Here is a 15,779-nt window from a genome sequence, read left to right on the forward strand (position 1 = left end):
AATACAACCTCATTATGCACACCAGTTTGCGTTGAAAGGGTGTTCTATAAGTGTTGTTGTGCATGATTGCACTAAATACTCATAGAACAAGACACATGTCTAGATTTGTCAGAAATTATAAATTTCGATATGTATGTGAATGCTGCACCATTCTAAAATTGGTGTAGGAAAGCACAACAAGGAGAATTGTTTTCATTTCTCCACATTTTTATATCTTCAATGCATGCTACAATGCTCAGCATACATTGAAGGAGAAAAATGCCTTTACTGATTGTTTTTGTGCAGGAAGGTGTGTCTTCTTGCACAAAAACAAACAGCACATGACACAGATATCCTTGTACTATGGTGCAAGGGTGCATGTGTCACCACATGGCTGCAGTTTAAGCTGCCGTGCAGAGAGAAGCATAGATTTGCAACATATTTATGTACATATGTTGCATCCCTGTGCTTCGGAAGTACTAAAGCACACTGCAGTTGAAGAGGTTACTGTGTGATGCTGCAGCACTTCCTGATAGTTCTCCACTTATACATTCACCATACGCTACTAATGCATTCATTCAGTCAATTATGTACTACACATACATTCATCTAAACTTTCACACACTAACAAAGAAATGTAGCTCTTTTTTTAAACCAGGAAAGTTAGTTCTTACAAGAACTTTTTTTTTTCTTCTTTCTTCTTTTATATTTTTTGGGGGGGGGGGGTTCTGAACAATTTTTACATTTTTTTGGTTTTTCTGAAAAAAAAAACCAAAAAACAAAACAGGAGGAACCAAACAATGAACTTCAGGGAACAATAAAAAAAAACTAAAAAAAACTAGCAAATATGACTTTCTTGCCGGCGGCAGATCAGATCGATCAACTGCTCACCGTAGCACAAAGTCGCATTGCACTTAGTGCAGAGCACTTTTAAATATTGAAATTGAGGACGGATGTCCAAATTTTGAGATGATGGATGCACTCTTGATGTGCTCGGCTGCGATGAGGTGGAAGGCACAGGAGCAGGAGTGTTTCTCATCGGTTTGCACTCTTCTCGTGCGAGATTGTTTGGATGAAGGGTCCTTATGTGCTTCATCATACTAGCCGTTCCGCACGAGTATTTCTTGTTAGGATCCCCTCGCGACAGCACTCTTTTGCAAATCTTGCATTTGACCAAGGTGGCATTAGTCTTATTCTGCCCCTCGCGAAAAGTAAAAAATGTCCACACCACTGAAGAAAAACGTTCTTTGCGTGGTGCATCCTCCAAAAATTCATCCTCAGATGTATGAGGAGATGCAGGTGAAGTCTGCTGCCCTGAAGCCATTTTTAGTTGAAAAAAGTTATTGCTAAGTGTAAACTTAGTCTAAAAAATCTTCTTCTATGCAAAGAGATGCTCCTCCAAAGAAGGTCAAAGAAGAATGATTGAATTGGGTGGGGTCTTTCAATAGTTAGAACAGGAAGTGTAATGAACCAATCAAATCACTTTTTTTGCAGGTCACATGGGACCCGCGCACCCTGCGCTTACGCAGCACGCACCCAGCGCGCATCTGCGAAATTGAATTAAAAAAAATTATAGGATTAGATGTAAAAATATATTAGTTTTAAGACTAGTTTAGAGTTTGTCTTCAAATATTATTCACATGAAATACATATATATATGTTTTTTTAAATGTTAAATATTTTGCGGGATCCGCGCACCTACCGCGTCATAGACGCAGATGACGCATTGCGGAAGCGCGTAAATGTCGCGTTACGTACATCGAACGTGTCACGTATAGGCTGGGAGTCGCGTACCAGTCGCATTGCCATCGCGCAATAAACACGTACCCAACGCATACCAGGCGCAGATGCTAATGCAAAGGGATCGAAAACGGTGCACATAGGGTGCGCGGTTCCAAAAACATTGAAAACAATATTTAAAATAAAGTTTTGAACATATAGTTAAAGAAATATTTTTAAAAATATAAAAAAATATGTTTCAAAAACCCAATAAAAACACATAATATTTTTTATTTTTTAAAATAATTAATTAAAATTGAAAAATGGTGATAAAAAAGAATTTAAAAAAACATAATTAATAAAATTGACACACTGAAATTGAAAAATATAGGAATCCAATGAAAATCATTAAACATGATATCTTTAGAGATAAGTTATAGATAGGAATTAGCATTTAAAAAACCTTTGCAATTCACTGAAAAAACCACAGGTTTTATGCATGTTATAGTTAGGAATTGGCATTTAAAAAACCTTTGAAATTCACTGAAAAAACCAAAGGTTTCAGGGGCGTTATAGTTAGGAATTGGCATTTAAAAAACCTTAGATATTCACTAAAAAAAACATAGGTTTCAGGGGCATTATAGTTAGCTGGACATTTCCCTCGTACAAAACCCTAAAAAATTCCCATTTTATAGTTAGTTCAGCTAACTATAACTCACGCCCCCGCAATGCATTGCTGATGACGTCACATATTACATCACTCATGACATGGTCAGTGACATCACTGATGACATCACTGATGACATCTCAAATGACATCACTGATGACGTCATCCATGTGATAAATTAGTGCATCTTGCCACACCCTTATATAACCTTTGATACACCGACTCAAAATTTCAGACGGCCATTTTCAAAACCATAGATACTCCAATACCAATAACTACATACCCACTCATTGACTCTTAGGTCTACATACACCTCCACTCACTCACCTGTGCAGTCACTCATACTTACAGTCACTCAGTACAGGACAATCATATGCATTTATACACCTATATAGATACTCACACACCGCCAATCATCCATTGAGGTACTGACACACCTAGTCAGTCATGCAAATAATTAATTACAGTCCAATTTACTCACCTATACAGTTAAATACACTCAAGTTCACTTACTCATAAAAATACTAACAAATTCTGACGCTCTTATACAATTACTGATACAAGCACACACTCATCCATACAGCCACTCCCAAAATCACACACTCTCACATATAAATAGTTATATACTCTCACACACATATACACTGTGTTTCACATATGTAGTTACTGACACATGTACAACTGAGATATACATTCAATGACTAACACACCCTTACATACAGTCACCCAACCATACAGCCAATCATGCATGCACTCTTAAAACCATGCACCCACTAAATCACCCACTCAGACATCTATGCACAGAGTCACACACACCCTACTCACACAAACACTGAGGCACCCATACAGATACTCAGACAACCAATCAATAGCCCATATAGACACTCATATAGCTATTCACAAAACCATGCAGCCACTTATAAACCAACACACAGACACATGCAGACATTCACACAGTTTAGTAACTAGTCTGCAGTAAGATACATTTAGTGACTCACTTATAGAGTCAGTTACGCACCTAGAAAATCACCCATTCACACACTTATACACCCACTCATTCTTCCATAGGCCTTTCACTATAAATAAATAAAATGTATTTAAACTTTTCAGAAAAACACACATTCACTGGAGGATGTCATCAGTGATTTCATCAGTGATGTCATTTGAGATGTCATCAGTGATGTCATCAGTGATGTCATTGACCATGTCATGAGTAATGTAATATGTGACGTCATCAGCAGTGCATTGCAGTGCATTGCGGGGGCGCGAGTTATAGTTAGCTGAACTAACTATAACAGGGGAATTTCTAGGGTTTTGTATGAGGGAATTGTCCAGCTAACTATAACGCCCCTGAAACCTATGGTTTTTTAGTGAATATATATATATATATATATATATATATATAAAAATACTACCGCATCAGGACAACAGGAATCCTCCTCCCTGTATCACCAACAATGGACACGGACCAAACGGTAGTGCAAAAGAATGTATTGCTCCTTACATGTCACCATAACGTTTCGGCTCGTATATATATATATATATATATATATATATAGATATATATATATATATATATTCACTTAAAAAACCATAGGTTTAACACATGTTATAGTTAGCTGGACATTTCACTCGTAAAAAAACAATGAAATTCCCCCGTTATAGTTACTGCAGGCAACTATAACTCACGCGACCGCAATCCTGATGACGTCAGATATTACATCACTGTATTTAGACACTTATTTACCCATGTCTTCTTCCATTAATCTTTAGCTATACTTATATTACAAATATTTATTTTTCATAAAGACACATATGTCATCAGTGATGTAATATCTGACGTCATCAGCAGAGGATTGCGGTCGCGTGAGTTATAGTTGCCTGCAGTAACTATAACGGGGGAATTTCATTGGTTTTTTACGAGTGAAATGTCCAGCTAACTATAACATGTGTTAAACCTATGGTTTTTTAAGTGAATTTGCAAGGTTTTTTAAATGCTAATTCGTAACTATAATGTGTGTGAAACCTATGGTTTTTTCATTGAATTTGTACGTTTTTTTAAATGCTAAGCTATGTATTTATTATTTTTTTTTCTTCAGGTTTTTCACCGTGCGCGCACCGTGCACCCACGGTTCACAGTGCGTGGCGTGCGCGCAGGGTGCGCGCACCTCGCGATTTAAAAAAAAGAAAATTGTTTTTTCTCCCTTGGGGGTCCTTCTGTGACCCCCTGACCAAGGCTAGGGGGTCAGGAACTGTCCACTCTGCCCCCTTTTCACGTTCTCCACCTTTTTTTTTCACCCCCTCAGACTGCGAGAGACAAAATGGCGGCCGACACTTCCTGGTTTCGACCGATTCGAATGTTTACCGACATCTAACAATCAGAATTGCGCTCGCGCACGGCAGGGTGCGCGCACGGTGTGCGCGTATAGATATTGATATGCTTTTAAATGCTATTTTCTCAGGAAATACTGAACAGATTTACACCAGACCTGCAAAAGGCACTTCCTTGACCTTATGGCTACCTCTCTGCCAAATTTCACGTAATTCTGTTCAGCCGTTCGGGCTGTAGGTGTGTCTAAAGGTCCTATGGAAAATAACATGGGGAAAAAGCGTTTTGGGACCCCCCTTTTTTCTCGGCCCCCGCTTGACGAATCACCCCAAGACTTTTAGGGTAGGAGCTGAGCGGAGCGCCCCATTAGTTTTGAAAATTTCGCGAGGATTCGTCAACCGGCGCCAAAGTTATTCAAAATAGAATTTTAAGATTTCCTATGGAAACTAGGTTGTAACTATAACTATCTACTGGTGACCGCCAGTAGATAACATATATATATATATAGGAGGAGTTGTCTGAGCCATAAATAGTCGTCCGCTGTCACGGCCTCTGAAGAGAAGCGAGAACTGCTTTGAAACGCGTCAGGCCAGGACTTTTAAAATGGAATGGGAAGCTGTCAGCAGTGGTTTGAATAAAGGTTGTACCTCACCTTCTACGTACGCGGCCTCAAGCTTCTGGGCAATTTCGGGTGATATATATATATATATATATATATGAATGAATATTAAAAATTAACACATTCATATTTATTAATGCTGCCTGAAAAGTAAGACGTATAAAGATTGAAACACATTTTATGAGACATCACTCACCTAGTCTCGCTACTTTCACTGAGCGGGTCAAACACGTTTTGCTCCCAATCAAGGATGTTGTCTCAGTGGTGCTTTACTTGTTGCTGAGCATGGCTGACCCTGGTGTGACAGAGCATGGAGACTCCCACTCTCTGCATCAGAAAAAAACATGATCTGCTTCACCCCCTTGCACCTCTGTCACCCACAGGGGGGGCGGGACACCACATCTGTTCTGCCTACCCCTGCCATAGGGTGTTATAGGTACAAATAAATTAGAAAATAGACAAAACCAGGGAACACAGATGTAAAATAAACACACAGGTAGTTCATAAAGGGAGATAGGTGGAGCAGAATAGTGTAGGCTAGGTTGGATAGAACCTAGCAAGCAGGAATCACCAGGGGATGGCTAGGCAGCAGCAGACTGGAATAAACAAAATGCTGCATGGTTGCACACTGTAAGGTGCTATTTGTATGGTGTTTTAGCCCAAAAAGTGTCATATGCCTAATTCTCGTAATCTCACATAATTTTTCAGAATTTCCACGTAATACCACTATGCAGAATTACGCGAGTTTCGCCCACCACTAATAACTACTGGTTTCTCTAAAGCATGTGTGTATTCAGAAAAGACAGTTACTTTGTTTATGTTCTCCTGGGATTGAGTTTATCTGTCTGTGTGCTAATAGAGTTCCTATCTGTCTTCTCTTAGTTTAAGACTAGCTGACAGTTTCAGTCCATTCTAGTCTCTCTTTTGTAAGATTTAGTATCATGTACCTTGCTTCCTGGTCTGAACCCATTTCTCAACAGATCCTATACAATTTCCAAAGTCTGCGATGCTAAACCAGACTTTTGGAAATCAATGTAAGTCTTAGAGAATTATTATGCATGCACAATTCAGCTTTTCCATGGTAAGCATATTTATGTACTGAATCAAGGTAATTTGTATGTTTTTGAATAGCGATACATGTTCGTTAGCTCAGTAAAAAGGAAACATGAAAAGCTAACCCCTTAGTTCATGACAGAGCATTTAAGCTGTTATACTCTTTTGAAAATCTAGTAACAAACAAGTCAAGAATCTGTCCCTCTTTGTTATTTCCCATTCCCCTTCACCCTTCTCAAAAATTGTTAAGTCACTATCCTCGAGTAATAGTGCCTGATAAATAAAATGTACGGTATGTTGTGTTGAATCCACATTTCCATTAGAAATGTTCTTATGATAATAACATCTAAAGTCAGTCTTGTATTATTAAAACTTAATCTGAGTCCTAACAATGAGTGTAGAATGACTACATTATGGAGTTTAAAGAGATCTAGGTTTCAACTGGAAAACACTTAGCTGTATTTTACCATATTCCTGGAAAGGCTTGTGAATATCATCTTTGTTGAAAAATCTACACAGAAATATATTTTTTGCATGAGAATGTATGCAACTCAAGTGCAAATACCCTAGATGAATTCTCCAAGAAGAAAACATGTCTACACATAGAGAAAATAATGTCCTTATGTTCCCACAGATTTTCCTTTGCTCACCTAAAAACAAATTCATCTCAGCCTTTGTTGTATACTTCATAAGGGTATGAGATTGCTCATAAATATTGCTTACAAAATCACAGGGTATTCAAGCTGTGTAATATCCACAGCCCATTACTCACACAAAAATATTTTGTGATGAATTCTAGTTTTGAGTGCATAAACATTTTTCTTAATTAAAAGTGACTTTGCAACCACACATATGTAAGTGTAACTTAATCATACCAATTCCTTGGTGACATTAGGCTTTTGATTTTAATTAGTGCAATAGAGGTACTGGATTTTTAAAGCTCCCTGTCACCGACAACAGCAAGACCACTGCTTGAGTACCCAACATGTTGTCCTCTAACTACTGATTGCCAGAGGGCTAGAGAAATAAAGAATACTAGACAGATACAAAACATACATCTGATCATTTAGCTCACTTAACTGGGTACCACTTCTCTAACTCAAAAGTTGAGGGTACTAACATTTTTATTGTCTCACACTGCTGGCTTTGTTATAATTGCTGGCACCTGATGAATATTCTCTTTCGAGGAGCTCTCCAGATTGGATATTCTTCATACGAGAGGAGCAGCAGAGCAGTAAACAACCTTTCCTATATGAACCTGCAGTGGTGGTTGGCTAAAATAAATGTGATAGCAAAATAATGTTGCTTTGGAGCAGCTGAGCAGAAAGAAATCTAAGTAGTGCTCTGTTTGTTGCATGGTTCGGCCTAGCAAAACACAGCACAACAGAGCACCTAATATTACAATTTGACTCTGTTTTATGCTGTTTCTAGGTGCACTTTCATTTCCATGAGGATCTTAATCTTGACAATATTGATATCTCACCTTTTTTTCTTTTTCTGGTCCTCCTCATGGAACACCAGGTGACTGAATCACAAAGGCAGTTAGGAGTTCATGAAATAGTATTCTTGCTGCATACATTTACTGACTCTTACACACATTTGTGAATTTGTCCTAAACCATCTAAAAAGGGAATTACATGAGAAAAAACAGGGCATATTCATATTCAAGTAGTACAAATAAGAAATGACACTTCCAAGAAGAGCATTATTGGCCCTATATGGCTGCACTGGTGTTGGTTGTTCAATATGTCAATACAATATGTAGCAATCCACCTCATATGATTCTACTGTTCAGGAAACACAAAACATAATCTGAAAACAACACATAGGAGCGCACAAAAAAAGTTCAAAAATGTTTACTGAGAGTTCATTTGAATCAATATTCATAAATTTCCATCAAACAAATTAATTCTTCTCTGACTCTAATATGAAGAAAGAGCAATATTATGAGATCCAAAATAAATGTGCTCTTCAAACATCACAACCCAGCCCAACCAACTTGTTTCGTGCTGAAACAGACTTTATCTGGGTTTCAGTAATCTTGCATTTTCTTACTGGACAATGGTGGGCCAGAAAACGAAAGTGGTTGAAAAATATTGCAATCCCAAGTGGGTCCTACAAAATTAATCAGTAGGGCATGCCACAGCACTTCCACAAATACTCATTGATCTCTTTGCACTGCCACCAATAGGGAGTTGCATGTAAAAGTGCCCTAAAGAGTATGCCTGTAGAACTACATCCCATTGTTATAAATGCTTTAGTGAATAGGCCATCAGGAGCATATCATCCATATATCAGTAGGACAAACCTCAATATGCTTTAGCCAGAGAAACCTACAGAAGTCACTGAATGAGCCAAAAACAGACAATAAATAAATTCATTTTTGAAACTGTATCCTTTTGTCTCAGATGTAATAGTTTGGAATAATGCTGAATCTGTTTGTATAGGATTTGAGGCTTGAGACATGGGGGCTCAGGTGCATGTGGAAAAGGGATGCATTCTATGTAGCAACTCTCTCCAAATTGAAGGGTACACCAGGAAAGATCTCCTTAGCTCTAAGGGGAGCTTGCTTATTGCATCCCCTTTGATGAAAAGAAAAATAGACAGGTGTCTCTTACTCTTCTACATAGAGAGTTGAGCTCAACTAGATTTAGAGTGTTATGAGTCAAACAACCCCGCTAGGAAATCTCTTATCTACAGGTGTTATTTGTTGTTGAGTGGGCCATTACTAGGGGTGGGCGGAATTCGCGGAATCGCGTTACGCAAATCTCCGCAAAACGGTAAAAAATCTCCGCGAACACGCAGAAATTCCGCAAACACGCGGAATTGCTTGTTCGCGATACTTTTTTCCTGTTCGCGATCGCTGTTTACGTGCTCGGGGTGAAATATCTCGTGAACACGCATATTGAGAACGCGAACAAGCAAAAAATTTCGCGAAGTCGCGGAACGCAGATTTTTGGGCAATTTCGTGTTCTCCGCAGAACGCGAAATTACCCAAATTCCGCAAATTCCGCGAACGGAACGGAATTTGCCGCGCAGGCCTAGCCATTACCCAATCCCTGAAAGTAGTACACACACACAACAGTGGCTGCTTATAATGATTGGTTATTTATTATGTATAATCTGCAAACAAAACTTGTATATTATTACGATGAAGATTGTTTTATTCTCAGCAGTTATAATATAAAACAAGATGAATATTAGAAAAGCCAAAACACCTTATATCCCACATCCCTTCTGTGTATAATAATGAGTCTAACCTCTATCTAACATTTAAATCTATGCTGTCAGCCTCTCAATTATATTGTCATTAGAATGATCAGTACCTTCTCTCTTAACCTTATGACAATCCTTGTATTATCCCAATGTAACTCCAAAACACTCTTAGGCTTTCCGTTGGATATCGGCTCACTAGTATTCTCTCCAAACAATTAGTATCTGTCTCTACCCATCTCAAATGCTTCGATCTCTTTATGCCTTTCTCATCAATGATTTTCTATGGAGAAGGCAGGGAGTTACTGTGCGTTTCTTTTATCTGTGGTACTGTATGAACAATGATTCAGTTAGAAACATATTTGAAAGGCAAGCAAGTCCATCAAAACATGCTTCCTTCCATATTAGCTCTATGTCCAGCCAAACAGCCTTGAAAAGATAGTCACTAAATGAAACTATCTATTTGGCAAAATGTAAGTTTCATCTTCATACATTTCTGTAATTTCTGTTTCCATTACTAGTGTCAAATTGCTTATTATATGGTAATCCGGTCCATTCTGCCAGCTATGATAACCATTTAAAATATTAGTTTTCAAGGCTGTAAGCTTCTCATATACACACGCTAAAGCGTTTGTGTGGCCCTGTGTATCATAAACTTAGGCCTGATTTGTATGTAACATGTTCATATCAGAAAAATCCCAGCCACATACATCACTACATTTCAAATCTTAAGAGTTAGGGTGATGTTAAGAACCCAGTGGGTGATCAGCAAATTCCTTCAGGGTGGCGAAGAGTTTGCCTCCATCCACCTAGCAACACAACTCTTACCTTGATTTTAGTTGACAACTGCAGTGACAAAAATGCTCCTACCAACATAGTGGCAAGACTTGCATTAGAAGAGATTGCTAAGCAAAGAAACTTCCAAAGTGAATTAAGTTATTAAAAACAAATAAAAACAATAGCCCGAACATCCAGGACTGCCAAGACCCGCATGGCATACCTAGGCACGTGCACAGATTGGCCCCCACTGATTACACTATTGTATTTTTATAAGAACGTTAATGCTTTGATTTGCAATGTGATTTAAAAAACAATATCTGAGTGACCGGTTGGTATGGGGGCTACCCTGAATCCTGGACATATGTAGAAACCAAATATGTTTATACCTGACGTATGTTTAATAGCTTGGAAAAAGCCTCATCTGAAGCATTGGTGGTCCATACTTCTATAGGTGGAAAGTTGATAAGCAGAGGATTCTCCACACACTATAGCTTGGATTTTTTTATTCATTTACTGATATTGCAATATAGTGTAGTAATGGACCCAAGAGTAGCTTCTCTCAGAATACTTGGAATGTGTTTAATGCTGAAGTAGAACTCTCAGGTAGCCTCAAATTTGATATTTACTTGTCAATGAAAGAACAGGTAACTTCTTCTAATAAGATCTGTAGCAAGTTTATCCACCTTTTAACCAAGCTCAACCCACACCTAACTGCATTTAACAAGGCCCCAATGGCAAGAGCAATCATTGGTTCTAGGTTTTTCACTTTTCAGTGGTGCATACCAGGCAGACTGATGTCATCCACAAAAGATACAGGGGCAGATTTACAAGCCTCTTGTGCTGCCAGTACGTCACCTTTTGTGACGCATTGGCAGCGTAATACACTGCCCCATATTTACAAGGACAGGAAAAGCCACCCCGAGTGGCTTTTCCTGTCCTTGTAAATATGGCCCCTTTACACACAGCATTTTGCGTGAAAGGGGCGGTCCATGTGTGTTGCTGTGGGTGTTCCCATGCAACATCCATGGAACGAGACACATTTCCAGATTTAGGAGGAATCTTAAATCTGGAAATGCGTCTGAATGCCACGCCCCCCCAGGGGAGGCGTAGGGAGGTGCAACGAGGAGAAATGTATTCATTTCTCCTTGTTTTTGTTTCGTGTATTTATGCGTGCTGCATTCTGCAGCACACATTGAAATAGGAAATCACGACTAATGATTGTTTTTGTTCAGGACGGGTTCTCTTCCTGCACATAAACAATCATTATAAGAATGCTGTTTTTCAACTTCTGCTAATGCAGCACATTTATAAGTTGAAACACAGCATTTAAGATTGTTTTTGTGCAGGAAGGGAAACCTTCCTGCACAAAAACAATCTCCCCACAACACAGGCATCTTTGCACTATGGTGCATGGGTGCCTGTGTCGGTGCATGGCAGCAGTTTGTGCACCAGCGCGGGGGAAACAGAGATGCGACATTTTGTTGTAAATATGTTGCATCACTGTGCTTCCAAACTAACTCAGCAAGGCGCAGCAAAATGACTTCCCGCAGCGCGCTGTGTTAGATTATTGTAAATCTGCCCCATAGAATTTTGCTCAACAGGTGGTTACTGGATGAAGAATTCCTGAGCACGGTAGGCTGACCACTGGATTCCATTGCCAGAAGAGTAATATTCTGGCCTCTCACAATGATTCATGGAACCATTTACTATTCTTGTTTCAATCATCAGAATCACAAGTTGAAAGCACATGTGCCAGGTCACTTTTTAGGTTCTAACATAAAGGCTGGCTTGACTCTTGCAGGTCTAATCTAAATATTTGGAAGGCAAACTGTGTAATAATCTTCCAATTGAATTCAGAACATTTTTTGTTAAAGGAAAGAATAGGAAGATCTTAAGACCCTTCCTCATTTAGGTTGCTTGCATTTAACTGTCCATCATTGTGTAGGTTGCATTTCAGAACATGCCGTTGGTGCCCGGACACCTCAGGCTTTATAGCATCAAATAAGTGTTATTGACTTAAAATTCATTAACTTGACTATTGTTAATGCCTTTGAGTTCAAGGTTGGATATTATTATATGTACATGGACCAGCAGTGTCTGATGTCGGCCTGTGGTTCCATCACTGTTTCAGGTTGATGGACAACATATATTTAGTTAACAAAACACACATACACAGCAAATGTAAAGAGGCTGCCCTCCAAAAACATCCCTTCCCCACAAACTCCTATTTATAACTGCCTAAGTGAAGAATGATAAAACAGACATTATTTAAAGAAAAGATCATGGTCCTACTATACAAAGTCAGCCATGTTTAGGTTGTTGCTGCTTGAATCCTCAGCAGCACTTGCCCCTGCCTGTACAGCCTCACTGATGCTCTTCTTTTCTTCCGCTGACATGGGTGGGATGGCTGCGGCCAGCTGGCAATTGATTCTTTCAACTCTCGCCTCTATAGCCGTGTCAAACTCTTTTTTCTTTAAAATGACCAAGTTCTGGATTGCCCTTTGAGCTTCTTCGCAGCCGGTTTGTAACTTCATGTGCTCTAACTTGAACTGGGGATCTGAGGGATTCATGCTGAGGAATATTCCTAAAGCGTTCACGCGGTCCATCAGGAAACGCTGAGACACTTCGCAGTAGGTACTTGATATCATGTTGACCAGGTAACCTATGTTGCTGGCTTTAGATGCCTGCATGAACAACATGTCCTTGACAACGGCTACTGAGGAATAACTGGTAATGTTCTGCACTGATTGTGCAGATTCCACTAACTCATTGACATCTTTTGAGAGACAGGACTTAATGAGGCTGGATATCATCTGGAAGAAGCGGATCATCTTATCCCACTGCTCTTTAACTTTCACCAGGGCATCCAAGCCTTTAATGAGCATCTTCTTGGCTGTGTCAAAATCAATCTTGTCCAGGTTGTGACTCCTCATTTCAACCAGGATTTCAGTTAGCTTTTTGTTTTCTTTTTTTAGGTTCTCAAAGGTCTCCATGTACATGGCCTGAGTATTGTTTAATTGCACCCTGGCCTGTTCCACTCTGGCCCAAGCCATCTGTGCAGACTGAGAGCCTATTCCACCACTGCTTGCAGCTGCTGCCAGGTTTGGGGGCCTTAACTGCACAGGAGGGGCATTAGTAACTTTTTTACAATATGAATCAGCTTTTAATGAGCTGGAAAAAAGGGTTTTTATCTTTTGAGCAATTAATTTCAAGTTGTTCTGATCCAACGTCTCAGATGTGGCAGCTCTGTGCAATTCCTCACAAATAGCAATGCCACTTTGCAGAAAATTATCTATTTTTGTTTTTGCAGTACAATTGCCTACATCACTTATATCCTTTTGCAGGTCCAGTAAACGATCTTTGTAATTGTTTGTTATGACTTTATCATCCTTATATATTGTTTTCATGTTAATGGTTTCCTCTTTACTATCTAAGACATTTCGAAAACAAACTGCGAGTGATGTTATCCGATTGGATCTGGAGCAAACATTTTTGGGGCAAAAGGTGGACTTCACAGCATCCGTGTCAGGAGCACCATCCGCAGGACCACTTGCCTTCGACTCATGTTTCATATCTTTGTTTCCAGTGATAGATATCCCGGAAAGAATACCACCTACTATATTAGCAGCAACAGTGTCCCACACAGAGGGGATGTTGTCCATCGCATTCTTGTAGGCGTCTATTGCATCAGTTACTTGTGTCTCAGTGGCCTTCCTCAATGCCTCTGTCATCTGCAAAGAGTTCCTTGAGGATGCTTCTTTTAGGCTGAGCTCCTCCAGGGCAGTCTTCACATCCATCAGCTTATTCTCATAGCCCTTCTTGGAGTTCACACAAGCTTCAAGCACCTCCTGGATTAGGTGAAGTACCACATTAAAGCTTGCCTCCACAGACTGAGCCAAGGATGTGCATTCCTTGGACACCCGGAGCAAACTGTTCAGCTTCTTTGGGAGGAGATCATTAACAGTGGTGATTGGCATGAACAGAATCTTGACTATTTCTGCATTGGCTCGTGGTATGAAGCCTGAGAGGAGCCTGATCTGGTCCATGTTTTTATTTGCGGTGTTGAAGGCAAACCAGGCTGAATTGCAAATCTGCATTAGAGATGCAGCAAAGGAGTCTGGATATTTTATGAACTTGAAGCCATCTTTTGGTGGATTCAGATTGATGGAGAAGTCCCCTCCGGCTGTTGAAATGACTGCCAGCTCTCCTAGGATAGCAATGGAGATTGGGGCCGGCATCAGGAACTCTTCCCAGCTTGCATACGGTTTCATCTTCAGCGCAATATCCTGCCTCACATCCTGGGCTTTGGAGACACTGCTGAATGCATTGTTGAGATTAGCAGCTGTGCTTTTGCAGTCTATGTCTCTCCTGCGCCCTAGAGAAAATACAATTTCATAAATATGCTGTGATGGAGAAAACATGAATTTTAAACAGAGGTTGTCTAGCAGTAGCATAACTGTGTGTAAGGGAGTAGTCAGAAAATTAAAATATCCTCCATGTTGAACCAAATGTTTGATGGCACCACACAAGCAAAGCAAGTGAGCACAGCTCTACCTAGAATAGCTCATTTATTTCTTCAATCCAGCATCTAGCCAGTCATCCTTTCACCCTTGCAACTACAATTTCACTTTAACATTCTGTCATTCATTCATACTTTCATCCATCACTCACTTTTACATGATTCGATCTATTGGTCATCTATCCAACCACCCATCCCTCATCCATCCAATCATCTATCCATCCATCCTTCCATTCATCCATCCACCCATCTTTACCCACTTATCTGTCCACTCACAAACCCATCTTTCACAAACTCATACTTTCACCCACCGATCATCATCATTAATGTTTAGTTTAGACAGAGGACAATAAAACATGTCATACAAACATTTTAAAAACATAGATTACATCACAGCGTCAGAATACCTTTTTGTCAGTTCTTGCTCCAAGTAAAATATTAAAAAGGAAATATTGAGTAATTTCAATTCACTAGCATGAATATAGTCAGCAGATATAAATTGCAAGTGACTATCATGTTAAAGTTGTAGAGCCGCTACTTTTCCTATACGCCAAACAGCTTGTAAATACTTTCCAAGCCTGAATGCAATACCGGTGCTACAGTGGGTCCTTAGAATAGGATATACTTCTCTGAAGTTTTTAATACCCAGCTTAATACAGATAGATCTGATCTGTCACAAGCCGTGCAAAAAAGTAGAATATGCCATACATCTTCAAGCTTGTAAGAACAGAAGGAGCATTTTAATATTTTAGGCAAACTTGGAGCCCCATTAGAAGTGAACATGTTTACCGATCTGAGCTTTACCAACAGAGTATGTGCTAGGAGAGGTACATACACTTCCATATATGTTTCAAGCTTTGGGGAGGGTTTAAAACACAAGAACACCTCTACCAACACACCC

General features: G+C 39.5%; 1 protein-coding gene across 1 annotated transcript in view; it reads right to left on the reverse strand.

Annotated features, from left to right (window-relative positions):
* Positions 1 to 9,455: 9,455 nt before the first annotated feature.
* Positions 9,456 to 15,779, reverse strand: part of LOC146863772 (uncharacterized) — a 183,835-nt gene continuing 177,511 nt past the window's right edge. Inside the window, exon 3 of the mRNA XM_085627969.1 lies at positions 9,456 to 14,734. Coding sequence (XP_085484095.1) covers positions 12,651 to 14,734 — 2,084 coding nt within the window. The 3' untranslated portion in view covers positions 9,456 to 12,650. The remainder of the gene's footprint in view (positions 14,735 to 15,779) is intronic.

Source organism: Triturus cristatus, chromosome 2_1, assembly GCF_964204655.1.
Source record: "Triturus cristatus chromosome 2_1, aTriCri1.1, whole genome shotgun sequence".
Classification (NCBI taxonomy): Eukaryota; Metazoa; Chordata; class Amphibia; order Caudata; family Salamandridae; genus Triturus; species Triturus cristatus.